Source organism: Trachemys scripta, chromosome 9 (genome assembly GCF_013100865.1).
Source record: "Trachemys scripta elegans isolate TJP31775 chromosome 9, CAS_Tse_1.0, whole genome shotgun sequence".
NCBI lineage: Eukaryota > Metazoa > Chordata > Testudines > Emydidae > Trachemys > Trachemys scripta.
The window spans coordinates 62,598,847-62,619,542 of record NC_048306.1 but is presented as its reverse complement, the minus strand read 5'-3'; the positions used below and the strand labels follow the sequence as shown (position 1 = coordinate 62,619,542).

Genomic DNA, 20,696 nt, shown 5'->3' with positions numbered 1-20,696 from the left:
TTAACTGGACAGTCAACTTGAAAATCACTTTTTTTTTTTGCCTGACAATTTTGTATCTACTATAGAAAAAAGTAAAAGCTAAGATTTCCATAAAAGAAAATTTAGTAGAAAAATTAGTACTCTTACTTTGCTATCAAATTCTTCGAGTTTCTTGTCACTTTTCGTTGTCTTGTTCATTGTCTATGCTCTCTGTTCTATGCATTGGCAAGGCGGGAGGGATAGCTCAGTGGTTTGAGCATTGGCCTGCTAAACCCAGGGTTGTGAGTTCAATCCTTGAGGGGGCCACTTAGGGATCTGGGGCAAAAATCAGTACTTGGTCCTGCTAGTGAAGGTAGGGGGCTGGACTCGATGACCTTTCAAGGTCCCTTCCAGTTCTAGGAGATAGGATATCTCCATTAATTTATTTATTTATAATGACACTTATACATGTCTCTGGGGGGAAGCTCACGTGCAAGCTTTTTTCTAGCTTTGAAAGATGTTGCCTGCTAGTGACAGACGTTAGAAAGCTGATACTGAAGAGGTAACAAATAGGCATATACATGGAAGGAGAAGGGAGTAGGCCCAATCCAGCATGTTGCTTCCTTCAAAACATTTAGGATAAAGTTTTTAAAAGTACCTAGTCCCAGTGACTTTCAGTGAGACTTAGGACTTGTCTACCTAGAGCAGCAATGTCACTAGAGGGGTGTGATTTCTGAGCTGCACCAATGTGTTGCGCACTAACTGGCCCATGCAGACTTAGTTTTTGCCAGCAGAGTCTATGCAGGCCACTGCACTTTAGAAATCACACCCCTCTAGTGTCCATTGCTGCTCCTTGTACACAAGCCATTCAAACTCGAAGGGTATGTCTACAGAGCCTGTGGCTGCGAGCCTTCCATCCTGGGTTGACACACTCAGGTTTGCAGGGTTGGTGCTACCATGTCAAAAATTGCTGTGTACAGGTTTGGCTCAGGCTGGAACTTAGGCTTTGAAGTCTAGGGAGGACAGTGGGTTTCAGAGCCCGTGCTGCAACCCAAGCTGCAACTTTGCAGTGCTGTCTACGCAGGTATTTTTAGCATGGTAGCACGAGCCAAGTCTGTTGACCTGGGATGGGAGGGCTTGCTGCCCTGCCCTTTGCATCTAAACCTTTTGAAAACTTTATCCTAAATATTTTTATGCTCCCAAGTTAACATGATTTAAAAGGGGTGGGAGGGATAGCTCAGTGGTTTGAGCATTGGCCTGCTAAACCAGGGTTGTGAGTTCCCTCCTTGAGGGGGCCAGTTGGGGATCTGGGGCAAAATCAGTACTTGGTCCTGCTAGTGAAGGCAGGGGGCTGGACTCAATGACCTTTCAAGGTCCCTTCCAGTTCTAGGGGATAGGATATCTTCATTAATTATTTATTTATATTATTATAAAAATTGATTAAAAACGTAAAGATTTCAGGACATCATATTTAAAAGCTTTAAAATAGTGGTGTTCATCCCTTTTATAACTTTTTGTTTTCAAGGAGGTACGTAACCAATAAAGCAAGAGACTAAATCATATAGAAAACAGTGAGAGAAACAAAATAGGCAATCTAAGGGCTTGTTTGTTTTTGGGGGAGGCAAGGAGGACTTTGTTTTGTTTTTGGGGTAGCATTATTTCCTAAATAGTCAGTTAAAAAGAAATCTAAGTTGGCAGTGCCTTTTTCAGTTATCTTATATCATTGATATCAATGTAAATTTTCCCCATTGACTTTAATGGGAGCAGAACAAAGCCCTTAATGCATGGAAAACATTTTTTCATGGTCATATAATGTGAAAATGTCTAAAGGAATTTTAGATTTTCCTTAAATTAAAATAAGTGACCTTTTGGGCTAAGACCATCTTTGAGAAACTTTGATCATAGATGAATTCTTCATAGTTACAAATGCCTTAAAATAGGATCATGTAATGTAAATTTCTGAACCAAAACTATGTCAGAATAATTATGCTGGCATTGTTTCCTTTCTTGAGACTTTTTTAATGCAGTTCTTTAAGAACTTTTATGGATGAAGAATCTTTGAAGATGGAATATTAGCCTTTATTTAATGTGAAATACTTTTATAGAGAAGCTGATCTTAGTGTCTTTATTTTCTTATCTATAGGATGACATGCAAATTAGAGTTTTCAATTACAATACCTTGGAAAGAGTTCACATGTTCGAAGCACACTCCGATTATATTCGTTGCATTGCTGTACATCCTACTCAGCCTTTCATTCTAACTAGCAGTGGTAAGAGAAATTTTCAGTATAATTTGATTGTTCTCTCACAACTCTGTTCAGACTGTTATCTTATAAACAATGAGAAACTACATGGTTTGTACTGTTATTGCTGAAATAAGAATTCTTGAGCAAGTAGCCTACTTCTCATATGTCATCTCAAATTATTTCTTTCCAAGCTAGTTTCATGTTTTTAATAGAATCTCAACTTTACTTAGGATTTGAAATGTAATAGGTTAAGCTCTTGTCAAAGAAGAACTGAAGGTCTAGTTGCTTAATGTCTGCCAAACAATAAGTTCATTTACATGTTAATGATCTGCTGTTTGGCAGATTGACATGTCATACTTGGGTTTGGCATATATCAAGATTAATTTCATTTTGCTGGTTAAAACTAGAAGCACTGTAGAGTTTTCATAGTAAGATTGTAACATGAGTGATATTGGAGTTGTCCTATTGTTTTACACTTAACGTGCTTTCATCAGACAGAATTGTTGGCTTCATGCTGTGCCCACAACATTCAATCTAGATTCCGTAGTAAGCAAATTTAACTGTTATCTTGATCCTTTAGTATTGATGTGTAGTCCTTAGAAGTGTCTGAGATGAATTGTGCTCTGACTGAGCCTGACACTCATCATCTTCTATAAAGGAGGGAAAAAGGTAGGCACTGGCCTGTCAGATTTTCTTTAGGAAGTTAAAGGGAAGAGCTAGTTTTCCAGATGCCTAGAAGCAAAAAGAAGAATAGCTGGATTACACTCTAGAGATGGAATGGAGGCTTTATGCAGAGTCAAGGATCTGCCTGCAAGCAGTTTTTGCTTAATTCAGCATGTCTTAATGTGTGCCAAATTAGGCTGTTCATCCCTTTTATAACTTTTTGTTTTCAAGGAGGTACGTAACCAATAAAGCAAGAGACTAAATCATATAGAAAACAGCAAAAAACAGTGAGAGAAACAAAATAGGCAATCTAAGGGCTTGTCTGCGTGAACAATTAGTCTGCAGCAAACTGGGGTGTGAATCTACTCCATACTAGCCTGCCATGCACTAACTGTCCATGTGGGGACTAGATCAAAGCACAGTAAGGAACTGTTAGTGTGCTTAAGCAGGGTTGACACGGACAGTTAGTTTGTGGCAGATTAGTGAGGGGTAGATTCACACCCCAGCTTGCTGCAGACTAACTGGTCATGTAAACAAGCCCTAAATCCTTATACTAACAACAGAAGAAATTCTCTTCAGGATTCCAGTGTTTGCTTTGATGCTTGTCTTTGAAACTTGACCCTTTCTGCAACTACTCACTTTTCAGAGTTTCAGACTAGGTGCCTCCAAGATGTTTGTAGGTCACTGGAGCTGTACAGGAGCTATGGGCTATGTTGCTCACAAATTCCCTTTAGATTTCACTTTCAAAACATAAAACAAACTGTTTAAAAACAATGGTTGGCAGTCCTGGGGAAGTCTTGGGTATGACAGCTGACAACGTATACCCTCCTAATTGAAGAGATAGTGTGTTGAGGTTTTAACACACATTCCTTTCTCCAAAATATTAACTAGTCCCTGAAGTTAGAGGTGTTAACAAAAATACCAGTATTTGAAACAGTAATTTAAAATCACTTTCCTCTCAATTGCTCAGCTTTCACTCTGACTTTTGTGATGTTTCACTAAATTGCCAAAGTGGTTTTTTTTTTGTTTTTTTTGTTTTTAAATCTTTTCACACCACTGCTACCTTTTTTTAAAGAAATCTTTCAGACTTTCATAAAAAAAAGTAGAACAGTCCAATTCTCCAACACCAGTGTCCTCTTTAAGAGAACACTGAATGGCTCTGAAATGGGAACCAAATGTTTAGCTGTGCTAAGCAGCCTATTACTAGGTTCTTATCTCTGGCAAGCTAGATAGTCCCCTGCATTAAACTGAAGCCTGGTTATTTATTTTTTGGGGGCATGGGTGGTGGTGGTGGTGGCTGGGGGGAGGGGGAGGACGGGACGGGACAAAAACAAACCCTTGCATTCCCTGTAGTCATCCTCCGCCTCTCAGGGTAAACAGTCTTCTGAGTAAAGTCCATAAATTATTTTGATAGTAGCAACACTTCCCTTTAGGATGGACAAACCTTGAAAATTGGGTTTCTAAGAATTTTGTTTTAAAAAGATAGTTTTAAATATTCATATACTTAACTTGAATTTTTTTTTCCAGATGACATGCTTATTAAACTCTGGGACTGGGATAAAAAATGGTCTTGTTCTCAGGTGTTTGAAGGACACACTCATTATGTTATGCAGATTGTCATAAACCCAAAGGATAATAACCAGTTTGCCAGTGCCTCTTTGGATAGGACGATTAAGGTATAGTAAATATACTTTTTAAAAACTTCATTAAATAATTACCAGACAGAATAAATACAACAATACAGCTGTACAGACAATAGGAAAATTTAAATTAATAAAACAAGTATATGTGCAGTAATACTGTATACTACATACAAGGACATATATAAATTGGAATGACCTCAGTCAAGTTATAGTTTGTTGAACAATCATCAGAGCTTGCATAAAGACTTTATATATCTGTGAAATCTCAAGATTAGTTATTGTATTTGATCTTTGAAATGTGAATCACTGGCAGAAGTGTATGGACTCTTGTGATTCCATTTGGGTTACCAATAAGTGTTGGGGGGGTGAAACTTTACTGTCATAATCATCCACTTTCAGAGCCCATTTTAGGGAAATGCAAGATAGCAGAGTGCCTATACTGAGAGTCTCACTTCCCTTTCCTGCAATAGACCCTGAAGATTCTCATGCACAGTGGAGCCATTACTGGGTTCATGGGGCCATCTGGGCACTGAGATTTCCCCATGTTCCCTTGGAACCTTCGTTATGTGTTAGGACTGTAGAAAGGGCCACCTATGCTTCAAGACTCCTTCAGCTGTTACGATTAATGGGTATGTGTGAATGGGATTTGGTATGGTAGCAAGGAGGCAAAGTTTTCACCTAGGGCCCCAATGTATCTGAAACCTGCCCTGATCCATTTAACAAACCGTCATTTAGCATTTTAGATTTGTGACTCTAAAATCCACACTAAACTACTAAAGGATATATGTATAATTCTGACTTGAACTGCAGATTTCTGAAACAATAGTAAGCTTATACATATACGGTGACGTATGGTGTGTGTGTAAATGTCATATATACATGTGCAGGTTTTTCAGTCTACATACATGCAGAGGGATTCGTGACGCCATGTGGATTGCCACAGGCACGCAGGGGCGAAAGAAAATGCAGGCCTGTTATTTACCAGGCTGCACATGGCAATAGACTATATTGGTAAGGGATGCAAGGAGAGTATGGGTCATGATGCAAACTGCAGGCAGACACACACACACAACTAAAATTAATCAATTTAAAGTTTATTGGGGATAATTACAAGGGGTAAGGGAGCAGCGTTTGATTAGCTAATAGAGTTAATGAAACTTAAAACACACAATGACTAAAATATCTACTAACAATATTTATAAACAAAGATGCAGCATTTAGTAATAACTGATGCTTACAAATACAAACCAACACATAACGACCGGCAAACGTAGAAACTCTGTTTGAAACACGTGAGCTGAGAGAGAGGCTTCGAGGTGATCAGGCTCGGTTACGGGTGTACACAGGATTCGTTTTTCTTTCTCCTCTCCCTGCCTGCACATGGCAGGCAGGCCCATAAAGTACCAACTATGACATCATAGAAGTGTCATAGGGGACAGGGCCCAAACCCTGTTTGTGTTCGTTTCTGATTGGCACAAGCAAAGTTTACACCAAGTAGGGGAGCAGGTGCCTCAAAGTCTGGCTTCGCCCCCAAAAGGTGAGGAAATGCATATTCTTTTAGAATGCGTGCAACACTGAATGACAAAAGAAGAGGCCAGGGCAATACCGGTACGGGCAAATTTTACAGGATGCAGACAGGAACTCATCTCAACAAGACCATTGAAGGACAAAGCTATTTTATTGCTTTGAAATATTGGCCCAAAGTGTAATTAGATGTTTTGTTTTTTTTTTTACTGCATTTAAGAAATCAGAATGCTGTGGTACAGACTCCTTAGCTGAATCTTTCCTGTCTCTCGAGTTTTAAGAAGGCACTGTTCAGAGCTCATTCTGTCTGGTGGTGCTGGCCCAGGAGGGTAAGATCAATGCTTAGGGATGGTGATCTTTTTCTTTGCAAGGTGTGGCAGCTTGGTTCTTCTTCACCCAACTTCACTTTGGAAGGCCATGAAAAAGGAGTGAACTGCATTGATTATTATAGTGGCGGAGACAAGCCTTACCTCATTTCAGGAGCAGATGATCGCCTTGTCAAGATTTGGGATTACCAGGTACAATGTGTTCACCTCTTCGTGAACACTTTAGTAGATTAATTTGGTTGGGCACCATCAGCAGCAAAGGCATGGAAATTGAGGGAAAGGGATGAAGGAGAAAAGTATTCTGGAGTTTTCCATGTCTTTGAATAGAAAATAGAGAGATTTTGTGATGTATTTTCTGGAAAAACAGTACGTTAAAACTAGTACGATAAAAATTATGAGTAACATTCTGTTTTACTGGCTGTGAAATATAGAAATCACCTTAAATCTGAATGTTAAAAGTTAACTTTGTCTTGAATAATATTGGATTATTTTCTTGTAGAGTAGTGCATCCCATTTTTTTTATTTTGTGACCAATCACCTTGCAATGGATTGGGTACCCACATGCTCTGTCTATCCCCTTACTGCAGGGGTTGGCAAACTTTTTGGCCTGAGGGCCACATGTGGGTATGGAAATTTTATGGCAGGCCATGAATGCTCACAAAATTGGGGGTTGGGGTGCAGGAAGGGGTGAGGGCTCCGCCAGGGGGTATGGGCTTTGGGGTGGGGCTCAGGTTGAGGGGTTGAGGTACAGGAGGGTGCTCCAGGCTGGGACCAAGGGGTTAGGAGGAGGTTGGGGTGCAAGCTCCAGGTGGCGCTTACCTCAAGCACCTCCCAGAAGCAGCGGCATGTCCTCTCTCTGGCTCCTACGCTGAGGCGTGGCCAAGCAGTTCTGCACGCTGCCCTGTCCACAGGCGCTGCCCCTGCAGCTCCCATTGGCCGTGATTCCCGGCCAATTGGAGCTGTGGGGGCAGGAGAAGCGTGCAGAGCCCCTTGGCTGTCCCTATGCGTAGGAGTCAGAGTTGGGACATGCCACTGCTTCTGGGAACCACGCAGAACGGGGTAAGCCCCTGACCCTGCTCCAAGGCTGGAGCCCCGGAGCAGGGCAAGCCCTAGACCCCACTCCCCGGCGGGAGGTCGAGGGTCAGATTAAAATGTCTGGAGAGCCGGTTGCGGCCCCCGGGACATAGTTTGCCCATCCCTGCTTTACTGTATGTCCAGAGAATAATTGTCTCCTTTTGTATCCACTTGTTCTTTCTAATCATTTTGTCTGTTTTCTTCTTGTTGTTGCTTTCCATCTTTCTGTTCTTGCTTATGTCCCTTGTCCCATCCATCTGTGATTTCCTGCTCCCTCTCCTCCCACTAGCTAGGTATGTGTTGCTTGGGTATTGATGGGGGAGTTATCCATTCATAAGTCTGTGGCCTGAGCTGAATGCTATAGGAGCAGAGAAGAAAAGGTTGGGCCTGTGGGACAAAGATAGCACTAGGCTTGGTTTTCCCTTGTGACTCTATGCAAATCTATTTTTGGCTTTCAGGATTTGAAACAAAAAGCACAGGCACTAATGAGTCTTGTATTAATATATTGAGCCACCTTGCTCTCAACTAAGTGTTTTGTAGATAGGAACCCAGTTAGCTTAGGAAACAGAGAAGCAGCTACACTAATGGGAACAAATTCATTTTTGGTGGTTGGGGGTTTTGTCTTAAGATAGACTCTAGAGTATGCTGTTCTTTGAACACATTGAAGCAGAAGTAAAGGTTACAGAAAGAAGGCTAGAAACATGCTTACATAATTCTTATATTAATTTTCTTTGAAGATAGCGATCTGAGAAAATTGCAGTGTTAATGTTTTGTTTCCTTGATCTTAACTCTTCTTACAGAATAAAACCTGTGTGCAAACACTGGAGGGACATGCTCAAAATGTATCCTGTGTCAGCTTCCACCCTGAGCTGCCAATCATAATCACAGGATCAGAAGATGGTAACTTTAAGTTTTCTGACACTTAATATACATGAACAGTAGGATGGGTTACATACCCTTTTGTAGGCTTGGAAGGATTAGTTTCCTTGTTTTCTTTTTTATTTATATGGCTATAGAACTGGTTACTATTGGTTTTAATTCCCTTTGCAAGGTCCAGCTCTGCTTGGCTTTTGGCAGTTCACTTTATCCCTACACTTTCTGACCTTCAAGAGCTGGCTTTCCTTGATCCATCCCATGTAGGCTTTTTGCTTTCTCTTAATCACTGGTTTGAGATGCTTGCTCATCCAGGTTGGTCTGCAGCCCTTCCCTCTGAATTTTTCCCCTTGCTTGGGATGCAGGTTTCAGATAGTTTCTGCAGCTTTGACTTAAAATAATTCCAATCTTCCTCCACATATCCTTGAGTACTTCTTTTGTAAACCCCCAAAAACGGTGAATTTAACCCACGGGAGGGGGTGGAAGGACATGGCTAAGAGGAAGGCAGGAACTGCAGGAATACTGCTGCTGAGACGCCTCAGGCATCTGCAAGCAGTGAGGCCCCAGTCAGTTCAACTCCATCTCACTATCTCTGCACAGCCATGTGAGAGCTGCCTGCCAGCTTGGAGCTCCTACTTTCTTCTCCCTGTGATCCCTCAAGCTCCCACCAAGAGATTCTTCTGTGCTGATTTCCCTCTTTTGGCCTCTGTGACACTAGTGGGAGATACCAAATATCCCCCCGGCATCAGTGAGACTGCTGGGATTGAAAGATTAAGGTTCTATTTCACTAAAGTTTAAATTACAGGTGTTAGTTTCATATGTGGTCTTTGGATTTTTGTTGTTAAATGCCATAATGTTTAGTAGCCCTACTACTGAGAGAGGAGACTGAAATTCCATATATCTTTTTCTCCAGGAACTGTCCGCATTTGGCATTCGAGCACGTACCGCTTGGAAAGCACTCTCAATTATGGCATGGAGAGGGTGTGGTGCGTGGCCAGTCTGAGAGGATCCAATAATGTGGCTTTGGGTTATGATGAGGGCAGCATTATTGTTAAGGTATCTTAATATTAAATTGGAAAGCATAAATGAAAATGGTGGCCCATTGCCACAAACTTCTGTTGCTAAACTATTCTTTGATACCTCTGAAGTGATTTAAAAAAATGGGCACTTCAATTTATTGGCATATTCCAAAAGCGTCATAAGTATTTATTAAATTTGAACAACTTAATGGGCTGAGAATGCTTGTTTTTTACTATCTTTATATGCTGTTCTTATTAGCTTGGCCGTGAAGAACCTGCCATGTCTATGGATTCGAATGGAAAAATTATTTGGGCTAAACATTCGGAGGTACAACAGGCTAACTTGAAAGCTATGGGAGATGCTGAAATTAAAGATGGAGAAAGATTGCCACTGGCTGTAAAGGATATGGGGAGCTGCGAAATCTATCCCCAGACCATTCAGCACAACCCTAATGGACGGTAATTGGTTTTTGTTTGTTTGTTTTGTTTTTTTTTCATTTCAGAATAGAATTCTTGACATTTTTAAATTTAGAAATATGCCATACAAGAAAAATATACCTTCCAGATGACTGATCTACTTCTAGTGATGCCCATTAGTCTGTGCACACAATTTCCACACCAAAACATTCTTTTTCTCAATCTTTAGGTTTGTAGTAGTATGTGGGGATGGTGAATACATCATTTACACAGCTATGGCTTTGAGGAACAAGAGTTTTGGTTCTGCACAGGAGTTCGTATGGGCACATGATTCTTCAGAGTAAGTGTGGTTTTTATTTTGCTTTGTATTATACAAATGTATTTCTGCTAATTTCCAGACTACCCAAACTATAAACTGGTCTGAAAGTTAAAAGCTGGATTGGGTAACGAGCATTCTATAGCTTGGATTACATGAAACTTTTATATATTGAATGCACTTTTAATTTTGAAGAAATATCAAATATAGTAGCCTACATGTCTAGTAGTATAGCAGTTCCTTATGGCTGTACAGTATAACATTTTGCTATCTCGTCTGGATAATTGTTTTGTAATGGTGCATTTTTCTCTGTGTATTTAGGTATGCAATCAGGGAGAGCAACAGCGTTGTAAAGATATTTAAGAACTTCAAAGAGAAGAAGTCCTTTAAACCTGATTTTGGTGCAGAGGGTGGGTTTTATTTGTATTTCCTAAGTCTGCTAGATTACAGATATTAACTCTTTTGCTGAAAAAATGTTTGCTAGTGAAATTGTAATTCCACATTTGCTATTTTTGCAGGTATCTATGGAGGTTTCTTACTGGGTGTCAGATCTGTTAATGGCTTGGCATTTTATGACTGGGATAACACAGAATTGATACGCAGAATTGAAATTCAGCCCAAACATGTGAGTTTTGTCAGGTGCCACTCTGAGTGTATGTATATAACCTGTCATATCAGGGGTGCATTTAGAATATACTACAGGCTTTTCTGAATTTGTCAATCTCATGAAGCTGTTAAAGATAAAAATTATATTTTAATTTTTTATATTTTTTGTAGCAGAAAGACTCTTACGTAGACACAGTCTCTTAAACCCCTACACTGGATGTGCAAATGAACAAATATTTTGATAAAACATGTGTATCCTCCTTTATTAGCACAGCACCTTAAAACCTAAATGCTATTTCTTGTTTTTATTTAGATTTTCTGGTCTGACTCGGGTGAGCTGGTCTGTATTGCCACAGAGGAATCATTCTTCATTCTGAAATATTTGTCTGAAAAAGTTGCAGCGGCGCAAGAAACTCATGAGGGAGTCACTGAAGATGGTATTGAAGATGCCTTTGAGGTAACTGCTGTTAAGAGTGGGAATGCAGTTAGGGCAGTGCCCAGTGAAGTCAATGTCTAAAAAGAGAACTTATCATTTTTCCACTTTAACTCCTACAGCATTGTGTTCTAATACAGGGGTTCTCAACCCCTTTCTTTCTGAGCCCACCCTGCCCCCCAACACGCTAAAAAAATTCCACAGCCCACCTGTGCCGCAACTGTTTTTCTGCATATCCAGTAGATTAAAAGCCAGGGCCAACGTTAGGTAGTAGCAAGCAGGGCTGTTGCTCAGGGCCCCACACCACAGAGAACCCCATGAAGCTACGTTGCTCTGGCTTCGACTTTCAGCCCTTGGTAGGGCTCGGGCTTCGGCTTTTTGCCCTGGGCGCCAGCAAATCTAACACCGGCCCTGCTCTTTGGTTTATTTTGGCGGACCCCCTGAAACCTGCTCGTGGGCCCCGGACTCCTGATTGAGAACCACTGTTCTAATATACTGTATATACTCGTTCATAAGCCGAATATTTTTGGTAAAAAAGTGATGCATCAAAGAGCGGGGGTCGGCTTATAAACGGGTCTACACCAAAATTTGATGATTTTAAAATCTATGGAATCATTGAATTGAATGTATAATACATTGTCGTTTTGTTTACCTGGAGTGTTTGCAGGCATGCAGCCCCTCAGCTCCCATAGATGCAGTTCGCCGTTCACTTCCCGCAACTCCCATTGGCTGGGAACAGTGAACTGTGGCCACAGGGAGCTGAGGGGCTCCAGGCCTGCAGATGCTCCAGGTAAACAAAAACGTCCCACCAGTGACTTATCCTGACAGGCTGGGAGCCAAAGTTTGCTGACCCATTTATTGATGTCAATACTGCAGCTTTTTAAAGTTGCAAAGGCTTTGTTTAGTGGACTAGATTGGCTTGAAATGGACCTCATAAGTCTTGAGCCAATATGAAAATATAACGTGCAGAATTGATGGAATCTCTAATAAAATTGAAATAGCTTGTTATCCCTACAGACATGCCAATCTACAGGGATACTTTGAAATAAACAAAGAACAATAATTTGACAGTGATAAAGCAGGTGACATTCCTATATAAAGTCCTACAAAATCTATAACTACAATAATAATCTATTTTCATGCTAGTATTTAAAATGAACAATGGTGAAATCAAAAGAAAAAGGTCTTCTAACGTTCAAACATAAAGTTGTTGAATATGCAGAAGCAAACAATAATTGCGTCGCTGCTCGTGAATTCTGTATCAATGAGAAGCAAGTAAGAGAATGATGAAAAAAAACCCACTAAAAGACATGCAAAGAAGCAAGAAAAAATGTCAAACGAGGTGCGCTTCATTTCCTGAGCTAGAGAAAGATCTCAATAATTGGGTTTGTTGAATGTTGACAAAATGGGTACATTGTCACTAGAACTGGAATTCGTCTGCATGCTCTGCAAATGTCGAAAGACGGTCAATAAAGCTATGAGTGTTTGTCGCATCAGCGGGTTGGTGTACTCGCTTCATGAACTGACATGGTCTCTTGTCTTTGTCAGCGAACAAAGACAGCGCAAAAGCTGCCTAGAGATCTGGAAGGAAAAAATCGAATCTTTCCAAAGGTTTATTATAAAATATTGAAAGGAATATGCATTTGAACTGTCACAAATAGGAAATATGGGCGAAACACCAATGACATTCGATCTCCTGAGCAACAGAACGGTAACTGGTGTTGGTGAAAAAACAGTTCTAATTAAAACCACTGGCCAAGAAAAAATCCATTTTACAGTGGTTTTATCATGTTTGGCAAATGGATCAAAGCTCCCTCCTGTTTATTTTTAAAAGAAAAACCTTGCCCAAAAACATGAAATTTCCTTCTGGTGTCATTGTACGTGCACACGAAAAGGGATGGATGGATGAAAGTGAGACTATTGAATGTGGAATAAGAGCCCCGGAGCACTTTTCAGGAAAGCTGCTATGCTCTTTTGGGACATGTTCAGAGCACACAAGATGGATGAGGTGAAAAATGTAGCCAAAAATATGAAAACTTCTTTGGCTGTAATACCTGGAGGCTTAACTTCAGTTTTACAACCACTTGATGTCTGCCTGAACCAACCCTTTAAAGACAGGCTACGCAAAATGTGGTCTGAATGGATGTGCTAAGGCATGGCGAAGTTGACAAAAGGTGGGAATCTTATGAAGCCCAAAATCAATCTGCTCGCCCCATGGATCAAGGACGTGTGGGTGTCCATTTCCCATGGAAATGTAGAAAAATCATTTAGGAAATGCTGTATCAGCAATGCACTCGACAGTTCAGAAGATCATCCAATGCCATATTGATGATGACACAACAGAGGCTGATGATAAGGAATCTGACTCTGAAGACAACACTCCTGACATCTACGATGACAATGCAGGTGCAGCTGTGACTGAAGCCGAGTTTAATGAACAGTTTGGTGAATCGGAGACTAATTCAGACTTTGAAGGATTTTAAGACTTTTTAAAATCTCATATTGTTCTAAGTGACTTGTTTTAAATATCCATTTACTGATTTTAAATATTGACTGTAAATTTGAAGGTGAATACATATTTGTTCAGTTATTATAACAGGTTTTTCATTAGATTACATTAAAATAATTCTAGCAAAATTTTTGAGTTTCTTGTGTGCCAGCTTTTAAAATATAACAGGGGTCAGCAAACTTTGGCTGCCAGCCTGTCAGGGTAAGCCACTGGCGAGTCGGGATGTTTTGTTTACTGGGAGCGTCTGCAGGCACAGAGCCCCTCAGCTCCCTGTGTCCACGGTTTGCCGTTCCCAGCCAATGGGAGCTGCCGCCAGCGGCTTACCCTGACAGGCTGGGAGCCAAAGTTTTCCAAACCCTGAAATATAGGGTCGGCTTATGAAAGGGTCATACAGTTTTTTCCTATTGTTACTTAACCATCTTGGGGGGGTCGGCTTACAAACGAACGGGCTAATGAACGAGTATATACGGTAACTAAAATTATTATTTTCAGACATAAAACTGCATGAAATAGTGTAAATTCTTCTTTAATTTTCAAATGTTGTTGAAATTTAATTAAAGTTCAAGACTGTTAGTGAGTATGTGCTGAATGATGTTCTTAACGAGCACTTCATAAGAAAATGCTGTGTCCTTGTCTAACAAGTAAATCAGACAGCAGTATTAACAAGAATAAAGTCTTTTTTTTTTTTTTTAGCTATAGCTGTACATAGTCCAGGTCAAAAACTAAATCATTAATCCAGTTTTTAATAATCCTCCATGAAAGCTTTTTACTGAATATATTTGTAAATGTTAAAACAAATGTGCATGTTTCCAGTTTGTATCTAGAATTTCATCTTTAACTTGCACTATTGTTGAGGATGGAGTGTTTAAACTCACATGGGGGGTAGTTTTTCATGGCTGTCCCAGTCCTAATGTTTACATGTAGCTGGTGTTTTTTGTTTTTTTTAATCATCAAAAGCGCTTTATTTTTATTTTTTTTGCGGCAGGTTCTTGGTGAGATTCAGGAGATTGTAAAAACAGGGTTGTGGGTTGGCGACTGTTTTATTTACACCAGTTCTGTGAACAGACTGAACTACTACGTTGGAGGAGAAATTGTCACTATTGCCCATTTGGATAGGTGAGTATCTAGTTTCTATTCATCTGTCAATATATTTTGTAATGCTTTTTAAAACATGTTATGAAACAGTTCAACTTGTCACTAAGTTGTTTGACTTCTTAGCATACACCACTTTTTCTAACCACATTAGTTTAATGTATATTGAGTAACATTGCTGCAATATTCCACTGAATAATAAAAATTGTCTAATAGTACCTATATCACTAGTAAAACTGCAGTAAGCTTTTAGAATAGTAAGTACTGTCTTGCTATCATAAAATCTACTGAATCTTCTGTTGGATACCTACAGTAGATTAAAATTCATTGTTTTTGTTATAGGACAATGTATCTATTAGGGTATATCCCCAAGGACAACAGGCTTTATCTGGGTGATAAAGAGCTAAACATCGTCAGTTACTCCTTGTTGGTCTCTGTGCTCGAGTACCAGACAGCAGTAATGAGGAGAGACTTTGGTATGGCTGACAAAGTTCTTCCTACAATTCCAAAGGAACAGAGGACCAGAGTTGCACATTTTCTTGAAAAACAGGCAAGAGAACTGTTTCTGCAACTGTAAACAGTGTAAATGTAAACTGTAATTCCAGTTTAACCTTTCAGTTTACTCAGTAGGGAATTCTCACATTACTGCATGCATAACCCACTTATTTAAAAAAAATTGTTGCTAAATATTATACATTAGTAATAAAGAATAAAGCAGTCTTTTCTGTTCTTTATACAACAGTCAATTTGGCTTGGGAAAAGGGAGATGATTTGGTGTTCAGAATGAAATTTCAAGGATTGCTGATGAACTTAGTAGACTACAATTTGACTCTTGAAAAATCTGTTTAGGGCTTCAAACAACAAGCTCTTGCAGTATCCACAGATCCTGAACATCGCTTTGAACTTGCTCTTCAGCTTGGAGAATTAAAGATTGCATACCAGCTTGCGGTGGAAGCAGAGGTAAACATAAGATTGATTTTAACAAAGTCAATCTCATACTGCAAAACCTACATGTCTTGGGATAAATTTAACAGAGGGCTAGGCCTCATGTAAAGGGAGGGGATCAGGATCTGGGGATGAAGATCAAATCCTTGAGTCTGCACTCCCTCCCCCCGCCCTCCAGCGACCAGAGGAAACTTTCCTGGAAGTGCTCTATAGGGAATTGAACTCTGTGGGTCGGGAGGGAGGATGTTGTGTTTGCTATCTCTCTGGAAACCTACCTGAATTCCCTGAGAATACATACTGGGTCAGGGTCATAACCTTACCTTCCAATTTTGTGTGCTCTTACTGGAGCTACAGTGGAGACCAGAAGAAAGGGAAACACAGCCAAGAATTGGTACAGGAGAACAGGACTTCTGAATGGATGGGCACTGACTCCAAAGACCTTCCAGTTGCAAGTGCTGAACACCAAGACCCAACTCCACTTCTAATGCCCAATATAGATGATCTGGCCCATAACTAACTTTGAGGATAGTCTCGATAATTGCCCACTTCAAGTGATCTCCTATAGTATGTGTGAACCTCTTATGCTTAGCAGTCTGCACCAATTTTGATTGATCTTTGACACGCTGGTTATCTTTCCAGGACCTGAAGAGGAGCTTTGTGTAAGCTTAAAAGTTTTTCCCTTCCACTAACAGAAGTTCATAGAATATCAGGGTTGGAAGGGACCTCAGGAGGTCATCTAGTCCAACCTCCTGCTCAAAGCAGGACCAATCCCCAGACAGATTTTTGCCCCAGATCCCTAAATGGCCCCCTCAAAGATTGAACTCAAAACCTTGGGTTTAGCAGGTCAATGCGCAAACCACTGACCTATCCCTCCCACCCATTGTTGATCCAATAGAAGATGATTTATCCACCTGCCTTGTCAGTTGTGTTGTTGTTCTGTAATAGGAACAAAGTGTCCATCTTAAAGTTAAGGATGGACAGATAATTAAGTTACAATATGCTTTTTTATTATTAAAAATATTTTGAAAGTCTTAGTTTTAAAACAAAAAATTCCTTAACACCAGGTTTGGCAATACTCTGTGTCTTCTTCATCTTGCTTTCCTCCCCTTACTAAAGGGAAGATCCTACTAGTTGCCACATGAAAGTCACTGAAACTGTGTGTGTATAAAATAGTCTGTGATGCTACAACTTTGTTATTCTATAGCTGTTATATTGGCATCTTGTGAGGATATTTGAACTCCAACATCCTGAGTGCAAGGGAAAATACATATAAGCAAGCTACAATTATGTTATGGAGGTCATGGAATCTGTGACTTCCGGAGATCTCCATGACATTTTCTGCTTCAGCTGCGGGGCTGGAGCTGTCAGCCAGCGGGGACCCAGAGTTCTCAGCTGCCACGGGCAGCTGGGAACTCTGCAACTCGGAGTCTCCTGCCCCATAGCTCCAAGCCGCTGCAGGGGGACCCCCATAGCTCCCAGCTGCCACAGCGGCAGGGGCCCCTCTCCCCCAGCCACTGCAAGCCACAACAGCGGTGGGTGCTGCCCTCTCTCCCCCACCCCCCCGTATTTTGTCAGTTATTTTTAGTAAAAGTCATGGACAGGTAGCAGGTTTCTGTGAATTTTTTTTTATTGCCTGTGACTTGACGGTGACTTTTATTAAAAATAACTGTGTCAAAATCTTAGCCTTACATATAAGTGAAGTTGGGATAGGAGACCTAAACTTGACTGAATTTATACTCCTCCTAATCTAGTTTTCAAAGAAGTCTCTTTAAAAAAAAAAAAAGTGAAAAATGTGATGTTCTTTAATTTAAATCACTTAAATATGGAAAATCTCTTACAGTCAGAACAGAAGTGGAAGCAACTTGCTGAGCTTGCTATCAGTAAATGCCAGTTCGGCTTAGCCCAGGAGTGTCTGCACCATGCACAGGACTATGGAGGTTTATTGCTATTGGCCACTGCTTCAGGAAATGCTCACATGGTGAACAAGCTAGCAGAGGGAGCAGAAAAAGATGGCAAGAACAATGTAGCTTTTATGAGCTACTTTTTGCAGGGAAAGTAAGTAGCAAACAAAGGCTTGAATTGTGTTTATGTTCACTATTTTTATAATACTCAGACTGAAGTGGACCACACCTCAAATTCCTAATCAGATAGCTGCAACAGGTATGCTACAACAATTGCTTATGTGGAAATAGAATATTTTCCTGTTGTTTAGCTATCCCTTATGAGATGGAAGAGGGCCATCATCATGTGACTAACAGACAGTTCTGACGGGAGTTGTTGCTGTAATGCAATGTAATTGGACATGCTTATTAGTGCTCAGTAGCACGGGTACAGTGGAGGATCTGTCACTTCTATTTTAGGGAGAAGTTTGATAACTGACACCCCCCACACACACTTTTTTTATTTTATTTTAAGCAAAAGACTGAAATTTGTTGGGGTCATACAGGTATGGAAGCCTTGATATAAACTGTTTGCTCAAAAATTTAAGATGGGAGGAAAGGGGACAGGGCATCATCTCAATCAAGAATGGCAAGAGACTGGTGGCTCTAGACATTTTGCTATGCTCTGGACTTTCAATTGCTTTATTTTAAACAAATTCAAAAGTGCTCAGTTTTTAACGTGACAAGCTTGATATTTTGAAATTTCTTTTATTAGAAGAAAAATCTTTTTGACATTTCATTACAATTCTACTGTCTGCTAAAACTTTGAGTCTTACAAAGAGCTGTTTTGTTTTGGTAAAATTATAAAGACATTTGAAATTGTTGGCCTTGTCAGAACACTTTACTCAAATCCCTGTACCTCCAGAACAAGATTATAAATCTTAATTCATGGTGCAGAGATGTTAGATCACACAGAATTCCTCTTCAATGAGAGAAGGAAAGATGTTTCTCATTGCAGCCAATGGCAAAACCACTGACTTCAAGTAGAACTAGGCTTTGTCTTCTGTATCAGCTAAAATAATACTAAAGACACTAGTCTGTAAAGTTCCAATGGGTCATAAAGCATTTTTTTAGTTAGTGGACTGGTAACTTATTTTTGTTCAATCAACGTGGTATTACTTTGAATATAAGGTTTACCTAGTATTTTTCTTAGTCATATTTGAGAGAGACTAAAAACACCAATAAATTAGATCAATGCCAGATTAATCCTTGGCAGAACTCTTGATTATAATGTTATACTAGGATTGTATTTGACCATAAAACTTTCTCTGTCAAAATGAAATTCAGGATTAAAGTTCCATGCTACATTTTGCTTACTCTGGGGTGCCTAACAGTTACTGCATGTGGCATTTCAGAAAGACTTATGATCCTACATCTCTTACAATAAAATGTGGTACTTCAGGTTTGAGCAGAAAGACTTAACATTTGGTTTTCATTATTTCAGCAACTTTATGATAAAGTATAAATTAAATGCAATACTTGGTTTTCTGTATTTTAACAGAAAAAATAGTATTACTCTGACAACTTCAATATTTAACCTTCCAGGGTGGACTGTTGTTTGGAACTCTTGATTAAAACTGGACGTTTGCCAGAAGCTGCCTTCTTAGCACGTACATATTTGCCAAGCCAAGTTTCAAGGTAACTTTTTAATGTATTTAAAGTAGAAATACGTTCCTTTAAAAACTTTTACTTACAGCATATATCTGTTCGATTAACAGGGTTGTAAAAATGTGGCGAGAGAATCTCTCTAAAGTCAATCAGAAAGCTGCAGAGTCCCTGGCTGATCCCACAGAATATGAAAACCTGTTCCCTGGATTAAAAGAAGCTTTTGTTGTTGAAGACTACGTAAAGGAAACTCATACTGACTTACGGCCAGCTAAGGAATACCCACTTGTCACTGTAAGTAAAATATTTTGTTTTCATTCATATAAATGATGATGATTCCATACTTGGAGCTATGATTTTACAATTTTTTACTGCAAGACCTTTCATGTAAGACTATTTTTCTCTGCTGTTTTGATAGCCAAATGAAGAAAGAAATTTACTGGAAGAAGCAAAAGGTTTCAGACCTTCAGAAGTAGTAGTATCCCAGGTCAGTGATATAACTGGGCAATAAAGTTCCAGGATGAGGAGGATTTGGTATTGTGCAATATAGCAGCTGCTCTGGGGACACTACACCCACCTTTAATGGACAAATTATTGCTCTAGTTTGCTTTTGTTACTACTCTGGGTCACGTTTCTCTTGCCCCCTCAAAATATTCTTTCACAAGTTTTATTGACCTCTTGAGCTATTACTGACAGATCGTTCCACTAGCATAAGTTGCTGTACTTCAGTTGGAGCACTAAAAATAAGTATGTGACATCAAAAACAAACTAAGTTTGGTATTGTGAGCTAAACGACGGTTCTTTGATTTCTGAAAGATGGGTGAGAAATTTTTAGTGGTACATCTTGTATGGTGGTTGCTGTGAGTACTAGTGCAAATATCTAATAAATTTCAGCAGGATGAATCGCTCAGAGCTAGGTCTTCCTTTGTGGTACTGTTTCCAACATTCTGAAACTTAAGTGGTCTTAAGAAGTGACGAAAACACATTTTAATCACATGACTAGATAACTTCTTTGATAGCCAGTATACTACTATAAAATGGCACAAATTGCCAGATGGGGAAATCAATTTCCATTTCTCCTGCAATAATTGGAAGGTCTGCCTTTTAAGCAGTTACTACCTTTTGAGAGCTTTAAAACACACAACCAACCAACCAACCCTGTCCCTGAACTCTTAATGAGAAAGAAAATGCTGACCTAGGCCTGCTTTGTGTTCTTCAGACTTACGCCATTAAATATTCCCCCTTCCAAGCATCCTGTAGAAGGCCCAGGGAGTAAATTGAACCTGCTCCTATAGGCACATTCTTTCTTTAAGCCCCTTCATTTTCAGTTTAAACCAATTTTTAAAGTAAAAATCACCAGTTTTACAAAATATTTTTTTTTCTGATTTTCACCCTACTTTTGTATCATTCAAAGATATAAAAACTTATTAGGAAAATACAATACATTAATCGGTGTATATGCAAAGCTGCCTGTTGAAGTAAGGTTTAGTCTAGAAGATACACATAC

At 39.7% G+C, this 20,696-nt stretch overlaps 1 protein-coding gene across 1 annotated transcript in view; it reads left to right on the top strand.

Annotated features, from left to right (window-relative positions):
* The window catches only part of COPB2 (COPI coat complex subunit beta 2), a 28,563-nt gene that overhangs the window by 5,549 nt on the left and 2,318 nt on the right, over positions 1-20,696 (top strand). The window contains exons 4-20 of the mRNA XM_034780854.1: positions 2,102-2,228; positions 4,395-4,543; positions 6,406-6,552; positions 8,235-8,334; positions 9,221-9,363; positions 9,586-9,785; positions 9,973-10,083; positions 10,381-10,469; positions 10,578-10,684; positions 10,979-11,122; positions 14,593-14,723; positions 15,042-15,249; positions 15,549-15,659; positions 17,485-17,699; positions 19,130-19,222; positions 19,303-19,483; positions 19,608-19,676. Coding sequence (XP_034636745.1) covers positions 2,102-2,228; positions 4,395-4,543; positions 6,406-6,552; positions 8,235-8,334; positions 9,221-9,363; positions 9,586-9,785; positions 9,973-10,083; positions 10,381-10,469; positions 10,578-10,684; positions 10,979-11,122; positions 14,593-14,723; positions 15,042-15,249; positions 15,549-15,659; positions 17,485-17,699; positions 19,130-19,222; positions 19,303-19,483; positions 19,608-19,676 — 2,325 coding nt within the window. The remainder of the gene's footprint in view (positions 1-2,101; positions 2,229-4,394; positions 4,544-6,405; positions 6,553-8,234; positions 8,335-9,220; positions 9,364-9,585; positions 9,786-9,972; positions 10,084-10,380; positions 10,470-10,577; positions 10,685-10,978; positions 11,123-14,592; positions 14,724-15,041; positions 15,250-15,548; positions 15,660-17,484; positions 17,700-19,129; positions 19,223-19,302; positions 19,484-19,607; positions 19,677-20,696) is intronic.